Raw genomic sequence first — 16,199 nt, 5'->3', positions numbered from 1 at the left:
CACACCTACACACACCCACACACACACACACACACCTTTGCACGCTAGAGCTGTAGTGCAGGGGCTCTGAAACACACACACCTTTGCACGCGATGCTTTACCTGTTGCTTAATGAGTTCCGAGCGCGTGCCAGGCGGAACATGAACCCGCAGATCAATGCGCGACCCTGTCAGATGTGGTGCAATAAACTATTTATTTAGTCCTATAATTGCTGAAAATGTCAAACTTATTTATGGCACTAATTCTAACGATTAAGATCAGATCAATGAACAAGAAGAAGCGTGTTTCATTCTTTCCTTTTTTCTATTTACATGCATTACGCATGTGTGTTTTTCAGATTTATATGATCTATAATCTGCATTGTGCACGTATTTCTCGGTCTATGCACAACAATCAACATGCATCAATGCTACAATTTTCTATATTCATTTGTTAAGTATTCATTACTTCAATGAGCTCATTGTTTCTGCCTTTAATACATTTTTTAGCTAACTGTGATTTGTATATGTACATTTCTGAAATACATAATTTAGACAGTCTCCTCTGATAACAGATCACTCATATATTGTAATATGGACTCGTGCATTTTCCGTAAATCTGCTTTGAAACGATGGATATTGAATTAGGATGAATTGAATTAGTATCACATAAGAAACGTTGCCCAATTACCTTAACTTATTCATATTCATATAGGGTCTTTTATATTTTCGCATTATTGATTGATTGATTAAAGGGACTTTTAAAAAAAGAGATATTCTAAAACATTTTTGAATTCCGATCGTTATGTTAATTGTTCATTATGTTTAAGTTTTCGTGTTGAATTTTATACATATATGTATAATTATTTATTTTATGTTTTGTGGAGTGGCAAGAGAGCTCAGTCTCATTAATAACTCATTAATGTTGCGATGATCGGTAATAAATCTTAAATCACAGATTCTCATTCACAGATCGTGACGTCACGCGAGCGCTAAGCCAATCGCGACGCGCTGTCCTGTATAAATCTCCTCGCGCAGGACTCTTGAACACACACAGATTGCCTCTGGATACACACCTTGAGAAGAGAAGAGACAGGGAAATATTCGTCAGATCACTCTGTGTAAGTCAGCTTCTTCATTCAGAGAATATTAGATCATAGATGTCATTTTATAGATTTTACTGCAAACTATGAATTATTTCTAGTTTATTCTTACTTGTTTTACACAATATTGTACAGCTTGTTCACCGACTGGTGAGCATAGTCAAAATGCTTTTTATTATTATAGAGTTTTTAGATTTGAAATATAAACTTAATTAGATTAGATATGTATTAATGTTCCTTTGTTCAGCAAGTTGTGCACTGCATGAATCAGTGTATTATAGGGCACTTGCTGAAAGTTTAAAGGTGTGTGTGTGTCTGAGATATTTGCTGACCTTGAGGCAAATCACTCCATGTGTAGTTTATCATTAATGGATTTTACGAAATGCAAATAACCAAAAAACATGCATTGTTTAAACTGCACAAATATATCAGTTAGTTTAAGCTGAACTAATAAACCTCATGCAGTGGTTGCAGAAAGACATGCACATCTTTCCTTTATTTCTCCGCATCTCAGTCCGCCGTATATTGATCTCTGAGTTGTTTTGCGCAGGTAACTCGTTCAGCAATGCCTGTGTGTGTGTGTGTGTGTGTGTGTGTGTGTGTGTGTCTCAGATATGTGCTGACCTTGAGACAAATCACTCCAAGTTTAGTTTATCATTAATAGATTTTACAAAAATAATCAAACAATATGCATTGGCTAAACTGCACAAATATATCATTTAGTTGCATGCATGAACTAATAAACCTCATGCAATATTTGCAGAAAGACACATCTTTACATTGCATTTAATATTCATCAATATTTTCAACATTATTTCTCTCTCTCTCTTGTTTTAAGCATTCATTTATTATCCTTTGTGAAAAATATCTGTTATTATATATATCTAAAACCCCTCACGCAATGGCAGAGAGACACAGAAAGACACATTATTTCCCTCTCTCTCTCTCTGATCCGTCTTGTTTTGCGCAGGTAAGCCGCTCAGCGATGCCTCTAACGGTTGTCCCGATCCTGGGCCCGATCTCGGTGTCCGAGAGCCTCGTGGCCATCATCACCATCTGTGTTGTGTATCTGCTAATGCGCCTCACGCGCACCAAGATTCCCGAGGGGCTCCTGAAGCTTCCCGGCCCCAAGCCTCTCCCCATCATCGGGAACGTTCTGGAAGTGGGAAGTAACCCGCACCTGAGCCTGACCGCCATGAGCAAGTGTTACGGGCCGGTCTTCCAGATCCAGATCGGCACGCGTCCCGTGGTGGTGCTCAGCGGGAACGAGGTGATCCGACAGGCGCTCCTCAAACAGGGCGACGAGTTCTCCGGGCGTCCCGACCTCTACAGCACCAGGTTCATCAGCGACGGCAAGAGTTTGGCCTTCAGCACGGATCAGGTGGGAGTGTGGCGTGCGCGGCGCAAGCTAGCTCTGAGCGCGCTGAGGACCTTCTCCACGGTTCAGGGCGAGAGCTCCGAGTACTCCTGCGCTTTGGAGGAACACATCAGCAAAGAGGGCCTGTATCTGATCCAGAGGCTCCACAGCGTCATGCGGTCCGACGGGAGCTTCGACCCGTTCCGGCACATCGTGGTGTCCGTGGCTAACGTGATCTGCGGGATCTGCTTCGGCCGCCGCTACGGCCACGACGACGACGATCTGGTGAGTTTGGTGAACCTGAGCGACGAGTTCGGGAAGATCGTCGGGAGCGGGAATCCTGCGGATTTCATCCCGATCCTGCGCATCTTTCCCAGCGCATCCATGAAGAAATTCCTCAACATCAACGCTCGCTTCAACAAGTTCATTCAGAAGATCGTCTCGGATCATTACGACACGTTCGACAAGGTGAGCGCTCAGACGGTGTCGTTCTTCAGATCAATGTTTATAAAAAGTTGGCCGTGTCGCTCAATCGTGCGATGTGTTTCAGGACAACATCCGTGACATCACCGACTCGCTCATCGACCACTGCGAGGACCGCAAGCTGGACGAGAACTCCAACGTTCAAGTGTCCGATGAGAAGATCGTCGGAATTGTCAATGACCTCTTCGGGGCCGGTGAGTTCTGGGTTAGGGGCGTTCATGTGAAATGTTATTTAAACCCATATATTTAGCCGATTAATCAAATCCGATAATTAATGTGTTGTTCCCTCCAGCTGAGACGCTTCAGGTGCGCACAAAATCACTTCAAAAACGGAAAATACAATAAGTGCAATGTGTAATATCGGCTATTTAATATTATAATGAGAACAGTATATGTGTGTGTTTGGGACGTGGCTTTTAATGATGAGACTTTTGTTTTTGTAATCAGGCTTTCAAAAATAATATAAAAATTTGGATTCTGATTTATCGGTCAATATATCAGATTTCAAATATCGGTTTTCGGGATCGGCCAGAATGTTCATGTGTGCATGAATTGCTTTTTTTTGCAATTAGGATTTTAAAAATTATATAAAAATATGGATTTAGGTTTATCGGTTAATATATATCAGTTATCGGTTTCCAAATGTATATAATTATCGGTTTTCGGTATCGGCCAGAATGTTGACATCAGTACATGGATGACATTTCTTTAGTGATAAGGCTTTAAAAAATTATATAAAAATATGGATTTAGATTTATCGGCCAATAAATATCGGTTATTGGCCAGATTTTTTGCATGGATGACTTTATTTTTTTGTAGTCAGGCTTTCAAAAATTATATAAAAATTTGAATGTAGATTTATCAGAATGTATATCGGTTATCGGCTTTCAAAGCCGATGACTGATCTTTCTTTTTTTTTTGTAATAAGGCTTTTAAAAAATTATATAAAAATTTTTATTTAGATTTATCGGCTTTCAAATATAACGAATTATCGGTATCGGCAAGAATGTTTATGTGTCTATGAATTTATTTATTTTTTTGTTATCAGGCTTTAAAAAATTAAATAAAAAATGTGTATTTAGATTTATCGGCCAATAAATATCGGTTATTGGCCAGAATGTTTGCATGGATGACTTTATCTTTTTTTTAAATCAGGCTTTCAAAAATTATCTAAAAATTTGAATGTAGATTTATCAGAATATATATCGGTTATCGGCTTTTAAAGCACTGTTAAATACGGCTTTCAAAGCCGATAACCGATCTTTCTTTTTTTTGTAATAAGGCTTTTAAAAAATTATATAAAAAATTGTATTTAGATTTATCAGCTTTCAAATATAACGAATTATTGGTATCGGCCAGAATGTTCATGTGTCTATGAATTTATTTATTTTTTGTAATCAAGCTTTAAAAAATAAAAAATAAAAATTGTATTTAGATTTATCGGCCAATATATATCGGTTATCGGCCTTCAAATATAACGAATTATCGGTATCGGCAAGAATGTTCATGTGTCTATGAATTTATTTATTTTTTTGTAATCAGGCTTTAAAAAAAGAAATAAAAATGTGTATTTAGATTTATCGGCCAATATATATCGGTTATCGGCCTTCAAATATTCCGAATTATCGGTATCGGCCAGAATGTTCAGACGGATGCATGAACGACACTAAAGCGTGTGTGTGTGTGTGTTTGTGTGCTCATCGGCAGGCTTCGACACCATCAGCACGGCTCTGTCCTGGGCTGTCGTCTATCTGGTGGCCTATCCCGAGATACAGGAGCGCCTGCAGGGAGAACTGAGTGAGTCTGTTTACATGGACAGATATTGCAGTTAAACTCTATTGCATTGAAATTCAACTGTTTTTTACGAGGTGGCGATTCACATGAATTCATATTGAAGCATGATTTGTAGAATAAGGTCCACCGTTAAACATAACCGACATCTGATCTGACAAACGGCATTAAATGTTTCTAGGAGAGAAGATCGGAATGGATCGTATGCCGCGCTTGTCGGACCGAACGGACCTGCCGCTTCTCGAGGCCTTTATCCTGGAGATCTTCCGGCACTCCTCCTTCCTCCCGTTCACCATTCCTCACTGGTGAGTTTCAGACGGCACCATGATCCAACCGAGCACACGCGCGAGGTAACTCGAGGTAACCCGCTGTGTTCTTCTCTTTCAGTACGTCGAAAGACACGTCGCTCAACGGATACTTCATTCCCAGAGACACCTGTGTGTTTATAAACCAGTGGCAAGTCAACCACGACCCGTGAGTTTATTACCATGAGTTCATCACTGCACTAATGTGGGTTTAACTAAAGTACTGATTCAAATTTATATTCAATATATTTAAGTCAGATTAAAATAAGCAAACAATACACATTTATTTATCAAATAAGCAAACATTTAAAATTGCTTAAATAATAAAAATTATTTAAATAATATAATATAATGCATTATTTTCAGGTGGAAATACTATGGTGCTTTATTTTAATGGTTCTCATGGTACTTCCAACCATATAAATGTCTAAAATATCAGTACCTTTATAAGTGACACAGTTTAGAGAAAAACATGTACCAATGTAAAAACAAATAATAAAATCTATATATTAATAGATATGTAAAGATTTAAATTGATTAAAATAATTAGTATGAAAATTTATTCAAATAGATTTAAAGTCCCCCTATTTGGTCAATAATTTTATCTTTGTCACCAAAAAGACATATTTAAAAAAATTTCTTTGAAAAAAAATTCTTCACGCCTTAAAATATCTTGAATGTAACCCGACACCCTCATTTACTATGCACGGTTCTATGAATATGCAACTGAGCCCCACCTCCACTCACTCACTCACTGTTTGACGATCACACGTTGATCTGATTGGTTACAAGGTGGTTTGTGACGTCAGAAACACCAGCGATTTCACAGCGTGTTTTTGAGACTGTCTTTGCTTCGCTGCAGTTTCAGCAATGCTGTCCACTTATCAACTTACACATTAAAGCGCATTAAACACACCACATACACACATAAACAACATTAAATGCTGGATTTACACCACAGGGGGACTTTAAATAAATAAGGAAATAGCAGTGTAAAACACCACACATCTAATCCCAGTGCTCTTTGTGTCGGTCAGAAATGAATGTACTATATTTTAGTTTGATTAATGTTTTTTATTTGATATTTTGTATTTTTAGGGTAAAAAATTATATTTACACTGAATTTATAATCCATTTATGCACTTTTTGAGAGTAGACCTGAAACTGTAATTTGTAATTAAATGTAATCGACTGAAGTTTGATCTCCTCTGAAACACGACACTCGGCAGATGATTGCTGAAGTGAACACAGTTAGGGTTAGTGAACAAAATTTCAAAATTTCAAAAAGTGAACAAAATTTCACGTTTATTGTTATGAAAAATACTTTTTCAAATTTTTATATGAAATACGTATATAAAAACATGTTTTACTCAAACTGAGAGTAAAATCTAAACATCATTTTACAAATTAATTAATTTCAGAAATGAATCTAAACATTCATTTCCGAAGCGCTAGTGTCTGTCCGCGAGGACCATTATCAGGACCATCTTACCTGTTCAGATCATGTCCATGATTTGTGTGTGTGTGTGTGTATTCCAATGAAGAAACAAAAACACAAATGAGCAAAGAGCGCCGAGTGTCAAACGCGTGTGTGTGTGAGCGCAGTGATTCATCTGTGTGTTCTTGCAGGGAACTGTGGAAGGATCCGTCGTGCTTCAACCCCGACCGCTTCCTCAGCGCCGACGGGACGGACCTCAACAAGACGGAAGGAGAGAAAGTTCTGGTGTTCGGCCTGGGCAAGCGGCGCTGCATCGGAGAGTCCATCGGCCGGGCCGAAGTCTTCCTGTTCCTGGCCATCCTTCTCCAGAGGTTAAAGTTCAGCGGGATGCCGGGAGAAATGCTGGATATGACTCCAGAATACGGGCTGACCATGAAGCACAAGCGCTGTCTGTTACGAGTCTCGCCACAACCCGGATACGCCTCGTGATCCGGTCCGAGCCGCGACCGCAGCGATCCTGCGGATCCTCACAATGCCAAATATTTGAAAGATGTGTGTATGAGCTCTGCTGCCGGAGAACTCAACCATCATGGAGGCCGTTCACACCAACAACCATAACTAGACCTACGAGATCATGGACGTCCAGACGGTTGCTATATCAGAATACACCCGACAGGGTCACACACACACACACACACCTGAAGGGGTTTATTCTGAGATAACAATCGGCTGGATGTACATTATCCGCTTATTCACGGACACTCGCCACATCAGTAAACAATTAGACATGAAATATTGATCTGTGTTATTATCTCTTTAAAAGCCGGAGAGAGTTTCAGCGGCGAGATCAAACTAGACGACATTCAAGAGACACGGAAACAGTCATAACAATTATTACACAGCATTACAACACTTTTATCTTATGGAAATCACCCAGACAGCAAACTGACATTGAATCAACGTGGAAACGACGTCTCTCGTGACATCGAAACAACGTTGATATTGCTCATCGAATTAACGTTGAACCAACGTCAGACGCGGCATTCTTCAAAGCTAAATGAAAATCGAAAATTGGTTTGCTTTCATAACGTTGAAACAACGTTGATTTCAAGTTGATTTTCCGCTAGTTTCGAAAGAATGACGCGTCTGACGTATGTTAATTCGATGAGCAAAATCAACGTTGTTTCGATGTCATGTTTGCTATCCGGATTAAACCGTTTTAAAACCGTTCCTGTTTGTTTCTCATAATCCGACTATATTCGCGTCCACACCAGCGCTAACGATGACGATAACGATACTGGTCTTTTTATTCTAAGCTCGTGCTGCGGTTTCAAAGTAGCGAAAGTGACCTGTTTGAATCTGTTTGTTATACGTCTTTAACTAACGATTGTGGAACAACACAAACTACGATTTCCTCCTCTATAATGTCGTCTTCCATTTTAAATACACGAATGCTGTAAATTCGAGTGGATTCTGATTGGCTGACTGTTTTCTCTGCTGGAAAAAAGTCGTTCTGAAAGTGATCCCAACGATGTCAGTCCTCAGTTATATATCGAGAACATCTTCATAGTGATCCTCTTTGGTGTGAACGTGTGTATCCAGAGTCTCACCTCTATCATGTTCATCTGTGTTCTCAAACGTCTGTGTGAGTCTAAAACTCCTTTAAAACTCAAAAGCTGATAACATATTTGTGCTTCCAAATAGCGAGCGCGATAAGAGCCGCCGTGTGCCTTATACTCTCATAAGCTGCAGCCTCTCACACTGGAGCTGCTTTCTGTTTCATTACATCCCAGAATGTGATCACCTCGTGTAAATATGCTGACACTCTGACCATGTGCCTGATCTGATGTTTGTACAGTGTTGATCTACTGTTTGTGTATTTATCAAGGTCTTCTGATTCTCGATCAAACGTTCCTCCTGAAACACTGACCTGATGCTCTGTGTGACTCTTGTGTAATGAAGGAATTTTACGTCTGAAGGTGTACATTAATAATTCTTGCAAATTTGCTCTCATATCAACTTCGCCAGCAGTTGTATTGTTTTTGCATAAGCTATTTATGATTGCTAAATGAACAATAAAACTTTCCTTGTGGATGTCTGTCTCTATTTAAAGGGACAGTCACTCAGAAAATAAAATTCTGTCATTTATTCGCCCTCATGTTGTTTCTTTCTTTTGTTGAACAGAGAGGATGTTATTTTAAGGAATGAAATCAAACCGATGATGATTGACTTCCATAAATATAAACACTTGTCAATGTGGAGTGGTTCCCAAATTCTTTAAAATATCATCTTTTGTGTTCCGTATGTATGCTATAAACTTACTTTTAAAATCAAAAATTAAATGTATTTTAAATATTGTTTAATGAAATGTATTTATTTGAAATAAAATACTATTAATTAAGCAAACAATAAAAATGACTTAAATAAAAAAATAGTTTTAAAATAGTTTTGTTTCTGTCTTTACATTTTTTAAAAATTATTTTCAGCTAACTGTGATTATGTACATTTCTGAAATTCATAACTTAGCCTCCTGTGATAACAGATCGCTGTAAACTGTAAATGGACTCGTGCATTTTCTGTAAATATGCTTTTAAATGATTTGTATTGTGCAAAGCACTATAAAAATATATGTGCATTTTAAAATTGAAGTGTGAATAAATAAATAAACATATTTAAAATCACAGTTGTCTGCCACACACGTCTCGCCCTCAGCACCGGATTCCAACAGACATTCCTCATCACCTGATTACTGATCAGCACACCGGCACGCAATCACAGCAGTCACCATGAAGACCAGCACACACACTTCACATCGGCTGGCCTCGTTCAACCCTGAACTTCTACCTGACTATCAACCTGTGCACTACTCTTACCTGTGCACTACTAACCTGTGCACTACTCTTACCTGTGCACTACTAACCTGTGCACTACTAACCTGTGTACTACTCTTACCTGTGCACTACTAACCTGTGCACTACTCTTACCTGTGCACTACTTACCTGTGCACTACTAACCTGTGCACTACTAACCTGTGTACTACTAACCTGTGCACTACTAACCTGTGCACTACTAACCTGTGCACTACTAACCTGTGTACTACTCTTACCTGTGCACTACTAACCTGTGCACTACTAACCTGTGCACTACTAACCTGTGTACTACTCTTACCTGTGCACTACTAACCTGTGCACTACTCTTACCTGTGCACTACTAACCTGTGCACTACTAACCTGTGCACTACTAACCTGTCTACTACTCTTACCTGTGCACTACTAACCTGTGCACTACTAACCTGTGCACTACTAACCTGTGCACTACTAACCTGTGCACTACTCTTACCTGTGCACTACTAACCTGTGCACTACTAACCTGTGTACTACTCTTACCTGTGCACTACTAACCTGTGCACTACTCTTACCTGTGCACTACTAACCTGTGCACTACTCTTACCTGTGCACTACTAACCTGTGCACTACTCTTACCTGTGCACTACTAACCTGTGCACTACTCTTACCTGTGCACTACTAACCTGTGCACTACTAACCTGTGTACTACTCTTACCTGTGCACTACTAACCTGTGCACTACTCTTACCTGTGCACTACTAACCTGTGTACTACTCTTACCTGTGCACTACTAACCTGTGCACTACTAACCTGTGTACTACTCTTACCTGTGCACTACTAACCTGTGCACTACTAACCTGTGTACTACTCTTACCTGTGCACTACTAACCTGTGCACTACTCTTACCTGTGCACTACTAACCTGTGCACTACTAACCTGTGCACTACTAACCTGTCTACTACTCTTACCTGTGCACTACTAACCTGTGCACTACTAACCTGTGCACTACTAACCTGTGCACTACTCTTACCTGTGCACTACTAACCTGTGCACTACTCTTACCTGTGCACTACTAACCTGTGCACTACTCTTACCTGTGCACTACTAACCTGTGCACTACTAACCTGTGCACTACTAACCTGTGCACTACTAACCTGTGCACTACTCTTACCTGTGCACTACTAACCTGTGCACTACTCTTACCTGTGCACTACTCTTACCTGTGCACTACTAACCTGTGCACTACTAACCTGTGCACTACTCTTACCTGCGCACTACTAACCTGTGCACTACTAACCTGTGCACTACTAACCTGTGCACTACTCTTACCTGTGCACTACTAACCTGTGCACTACTAACCTGTGCACTACTCTTACCTGTGCACTACTAACCTGTGCACTACTAACCTGTGCACTACTAACCTGTGCACTACTAACCTGTGTACTACTAACCTGTGCACTACTCTTACCTGTGCACTACTAACCTGTGCACTACTAACCTGTGCACTACTCTTACCTGTGCACTACTAACCTGTGCACTACTAACCTGTGCACTACTCTTACCTGTGCACTACTAACCTGTGCACTACTCTTACCTGTGCACTACTAACCTGTGCACTACTAACCTGTGTACTACTCTTACCTGTGCACTACTAACCTGTGCACTACTCTTACCTGTGCACTACTTACCTGTGCACTACTAACCTGTGCACTACTAACCTGTGCACTACTAACCTGTGTACTACTAACCTGTGCACTACTAACCTGTGCACTACTAACCTGTGCACTACTAACCTGTGTACTACTCTTACCTGTGCACTACTAACCTGTGCACTACTAACCTGTGCACTACTAACCTGTGCACTACTAACCTGTGTACTACTCTTACCTGTGCACTACTAACCTGTGCACTACTAACCTGTGCACTACTCTTACCTGTGCACTACTAACCTGTGCACTACTAACCTGTGCACTACTCTTACCTGTGCACTACTAACCTGTGCACTACTCTTACCTGTGCACTACTAACCTGTGCACTACTAACCTGTGTACTACTCTTACCTGTGCACTACTAACCTGTGCACTACTCTTACCTGTGCACTACTAACCTGTGCACTACTAACCTGTGTACTACTCTTACCTGTGCACTACTAACCTGTGTACTACTCTTACCTGTGCACTACTAACCTGTGCACTACTAACCTGTGCACTACTAACCTGTGCACTACTAACCTGTGCACTACTCTTACCTGTGCACTACTAACCTGTGCACTACTAACCTGTGCACTACTAACCTGTGCACTACTAACCTGTGCACTACTAACCTGTGCACTACTAACCTGTGCACTACTCTTACCTGTGCACTACTAACCTGTGCACTACTAACCTGTGCACTACTCTTACCTGTGCACTACTAACCTGTGCACTACTCTTACCTGTGCACTACTAACCTGTGCACTACTAACCTGTGTACTACTCTTACCTGTGCACTACTAACCTGTGCACTACTCTTACCTGTGCACTACTTACCTGTGCACTACTAACCTGTGCACTACTAACCTGTGCACTACTAACCTGTGTACTACTAACCTGTGCACTACTAACCTGTGCACTACTAACCTGTGCACTACTAACCTGTGTACTACTCTTACCTGTGCACTACTAACCTGTGCACTACTAACCTGTGCACTACTAACCTGTGTACTACTCTTACCTGTGCACTACTAACCTGTGCACTACTAACCTGTGTACTACTCTTACCTGTGCACTACTAACGTGTGCACTACTCTTACCTGTGCACTACTAACCTGTGCACTACTAACCTGTGCACTACTAACCTGTGTACTACTCTTACCTGTGCACTACTAACCTGTGCACTACTAACCTGTGCACTACTAACCTGTGCACTACTAACCTGTGCACTACTCTTACCTGTGCACTACTAACCTGTGCACTACTCTTACCTGTGCACTACTAACCTGTGCACTACTAACCTGTGCACTACTCTTACCTGTGCACTACTAACCTGTGCACTACTAACCTGTGCACTACTAACCTGTGCACTACTCTTACCTGTGCACTACTAACCTGTGCACTACTTACCTTATGCACTACTAACCCGTGCACTACTAACCTGTGCACTACTAACCTGTGCACTACTAACGTGTACACTACTAACCTGTGCACTACTAACCTGTACACTACTCTTACCTGTGCACTACTAACCTGTGCACTACTAACCTGTGCACTACTAACCTGTGCACTACTCTTACCTGTGCACTACTAACCTGTGCACTACTAACCTGTGCACTACTAACCTGTGTACTACTAACCTGTGCACTACTAACCTGTGCACTACTAACCTGTGCACTACTAACCTGTGTACTACTCTTACCTGTGCACTACTAACCTGTGCACTACTAACCTGTGCACTACTAAACTGTGTACTACTCTTACCTGTGCACTACTAACCTGTGCACTACTAACCTGTGTACTACTCTTACCTGTGCACTACTAACGTGTGCACTACTCTTACCTGTGCACTACTAACCTGTGCACTACTAACCTGTGCACTACTAACCTGTGTACTACTCTTACCTGTGCACTACTAACCTGTGTACTACTCTTACCTGTGCACTACTAACCTGTGCACTACTAACCTGTGCACTACTAACCTGTGCACTACTCTTACCTGTGCACTACTAACCTGTGCACTACTCTTACCTGTGCACTACTAACCTGTGCACTACTAACCTGTGCACTACTCTTACCTGTGCACTACTAACCTGTGCACTACTAACCTGTGCACTACTAACCTGTGCACTACTCTTACCTGTGCACTACTAACCTGTGCACTACTAACCTGTGCACTACTAACCTGTGCACTACTAAACTGTGTACTACTCTTAACTGTGCACTACTAACCTGTGCACTACTAACCTGTGTACTACTCTTACCTGTGCACTACTAACGTGTGCACTACTCTTACCTGTGCACTACTAACCTGTGCACTACTAACCTGTGCACTACTAACCTGTGTACTACTCTTACCTGTGCACTACTAACCTGTGTACTACTCTTACCTGTGCACTACTAACCTGTGCACTACTAACCTGTGCACTACTAACCTGTGCACTACTAACCTGTGCACTACTCTTACCTGTGCACTACTAACCTGTGCACTACTCTTACCTGTGCACTACTAACCTGTGCACTACTAACCTGTGCACTACTCTTACCTGTGCACTACTAACCTGTGCACTACTAACCTGTGCACTACTAACCTGTGCACTACTCTTACCTGTGCACTACTAACCTGTGCACTACTAACCTGTGCACTACTAACCTGTGCACTACTAACCTGTGCACTACTAACCTGTGCACTACTAACGTGTACACTACTAACCTTTACACTACTAACCTGTGCACTACTAACCTGTACATTACTCTTACCTGTTCACTACTAACCTTTACACTACTAACCTGTGCACTACTAACCTGTACATTACTCTTACCTGTTCACTACTAACCTTTACACTACTAACCTGTGCATCAATCTGACTCATCTTCTGTGTGTCTTCAGTCCTGCTAGAGATAAGACTGTTCATCCTTATCCCAGTATCTCAGTGACTCACCTGCTGTTAACCTGTGTGCCATTTCACATCATACCTGTTTGCAATCTTCAGTTTAGTGACAACTGTAGCCCACTATGCTGAGTAGAAAGAATATATTCTGATAAGTTAACAGGAACTGATTTTAGATGTCTGTTTTTCAGTCCATATATAGCTATATGATATAGTTGTTTCTAATAGATAGATGTCTTTTTTAAGTTTTAGGATGGGGGTCCCTCGCATGAGGAGGATCAAGAATATCATGTAAAATATTGAAATTGTTATTATTCTCTCCTATGGTATGTGGTGTAGTCCTGTCATGGTGTGGTCATGATGCTGATGTCACTTCCTGTGGTCCAGGATCAGGTGTGTTTCAGGGCGAAGTGTGTGTGTGTGTGTCCATCTCCTTCTGTCAGGTACAGATGAACAGACTGTCATCTAAATCACAATGTACTTATAAACAGTGGCAAATGGAATGGGATGATATGAAGTGAATGTCCAGTTACGAATGAAAGACCAAACCATTGTTTTCATTTTGAGAATAGAAATGACCAGAATGTGAGACTTGCCCATGTTTATCTACTCAAAGGGGAAGATTTTTTTTATTTTCATAAGTATTCCTTGACTGTAGAGCATATTTTATTGGAATATATGTTAACATGAAATTAGGCTATGTTTTTATTCAGAAAACTACATTAATAGTTCTCCCTCTCCCTCTTTCACACAGTGCGTTAGACATGGAGGACCTGGAGCTTCAGGAGACTGGCAGAGTCTTCTTCATCATCATCATCAGTTGAGAGATCCTGGTTGGCGTGTGAAGTCGAACATGTGAAGTAAGTGTGACAGACTCGTTGAATCACGTAACATAAGTAACACGCATGACAGTAACACGCATGACAGTAACACGCATGAAAGTAACATGCATGACAGTAACATGTATGACAGTAACATGTATGACAGTAACACGCATGACAGTAACATGTATGACAGTAACACGCATGACAGTAACACGCATGACAGTAACATGTATGACAGTAACACGCATGACAGTAACATGTATGACAGTAACACGCATGACAGTAACACGCATGACAGTAACATGTATGACAGTAACACGCATGACAGTAACATATATGACAGTAACACGCATGACAGTAACACGCATGACAGTAACATGTATGACAGTAACACGCATGACAGTAACATGTATGACAGTAACACGCATGACAGTAACACGCATGAAAGTAACACGCATGACAGTAACATGTATGACAGTAACATGTATGACAGTAACATGTATGACAGTAACACGCATGACAGTAACATGTATGACAGTAACACGCATGACAGTAACATGTATGAAAGTAACACGCATGACAGTAACATGTATGACAGTAACACGCATGACAGTAACACGCATGAAAGTAACACGCATGACAGTAACATGTATGACAGTAACATGTATGACAGTAACATGTATGACAGTAACACGCATGACAGTAACATGTATGACAGTAACACGCATGACAGTAACATGTATGAAAGTAACACGCATGACAGTAACACGCATGACAGTAACATATATGAAAGTAACATGTATGACAGTAACACGCATGACAGTAACACGCATGACAGTAACACACATGACAGTAACATGTATGAAAGTAACATGTATAACAGTAACACGCATGACAGTAACACGCATGACAGTAACACACATGACAGTAACATGTATGAAAGTAACACGCATGACAGTAACACGCATGACAGTAACATATATGAAAGTAACATGTATGACAGTAACACGCATGACAGTAACATGTATGAAAGTAACATGTATAACAGTAACACGCATGACAGTAACACGCATGACAGTAACAAGCATGACAGTAACATGTATGACAGTAACACGCATGACAGTAACATGTATGACAGTAACATGTATGAAAGTAACATGTATGAAAGTAACATGTATGAAAGTAACATGTATAACAGTAACACGCATGACAGTAACACGCATGACCGTAACATGTTTGACCGTAACATGACAGTAACACGCATGACCGTAACATGTATGACCGTAACATGTATGTAACACGCAGTGCGTGATGAATGTAGTCCTGAAATCACAGACTTCCTCTCCATCACATTAGATGCAATTTAAAACCACTTCAAACGAGCTTTGTGTTCATTTACAATCCAGATATTCCTGAAGTGCAGAAATATAATCTAGTGTGGGTCGAGATGTTTGTGTAAGAGCCATTCAGAGGTCACATGATCCACCCTCGTT

The 16,199-nt window shown here is 40.7% G+C and overlaps 1 protein-coding gene across 1 annotated transcript; it reads left to right on the top strand.

Moving 5' to 3' along the window:
- The first annotated feature begins 955 nt into the window (after nt 1-955).
- cyp1a (cytochrome P450, family 1, subfamily A) lies at nt 956-7,121 on the top strand. Its single transcript, XM_039680280.2, has 7 exons — nt 956-1,099; nt 2,052-2,906; nt 2,989-3,115; nt 4,629-4,718; nt 4,894-5,017; nt 5,100-5,186; nt 6,647-7,121. The coding sequence occupies exons 2-7, from the start codon at nt 2,067-2,069 to the stop codon at nt 6,942-6,944; spliced, it is 1,566 nt and encodes a 521-aa protein (XP_039536214.2). The 5' UTR covers nt 956-1,099; nt 2,052-2,066; the 3' UTR covers nt 6,945-7,121.
- Nucleotides 7,122-16,199: the final 9,078 nt, after the last annotated feature.

Source organism: Pimephales promelas, chromosome 10 (assembly GCF_988280905.1).
Source record: "Pimephales promelas chromosome 10, fPimPro1.hap1.1, whole genome shotgun sequence".
Taxonomy (NCBI): domain Eukaryota; kingdom Metazoa; phylum Chordata; class Actinopteri; order Cypriniformes; family Leuciscidae; genus Pimephales; species Pimephales promelas.
The sequence above is the reverse complement of the archived record's forward strand: the minus strand, read 5'-3'. Positions and strand labels throughout refer to the sequence as shown.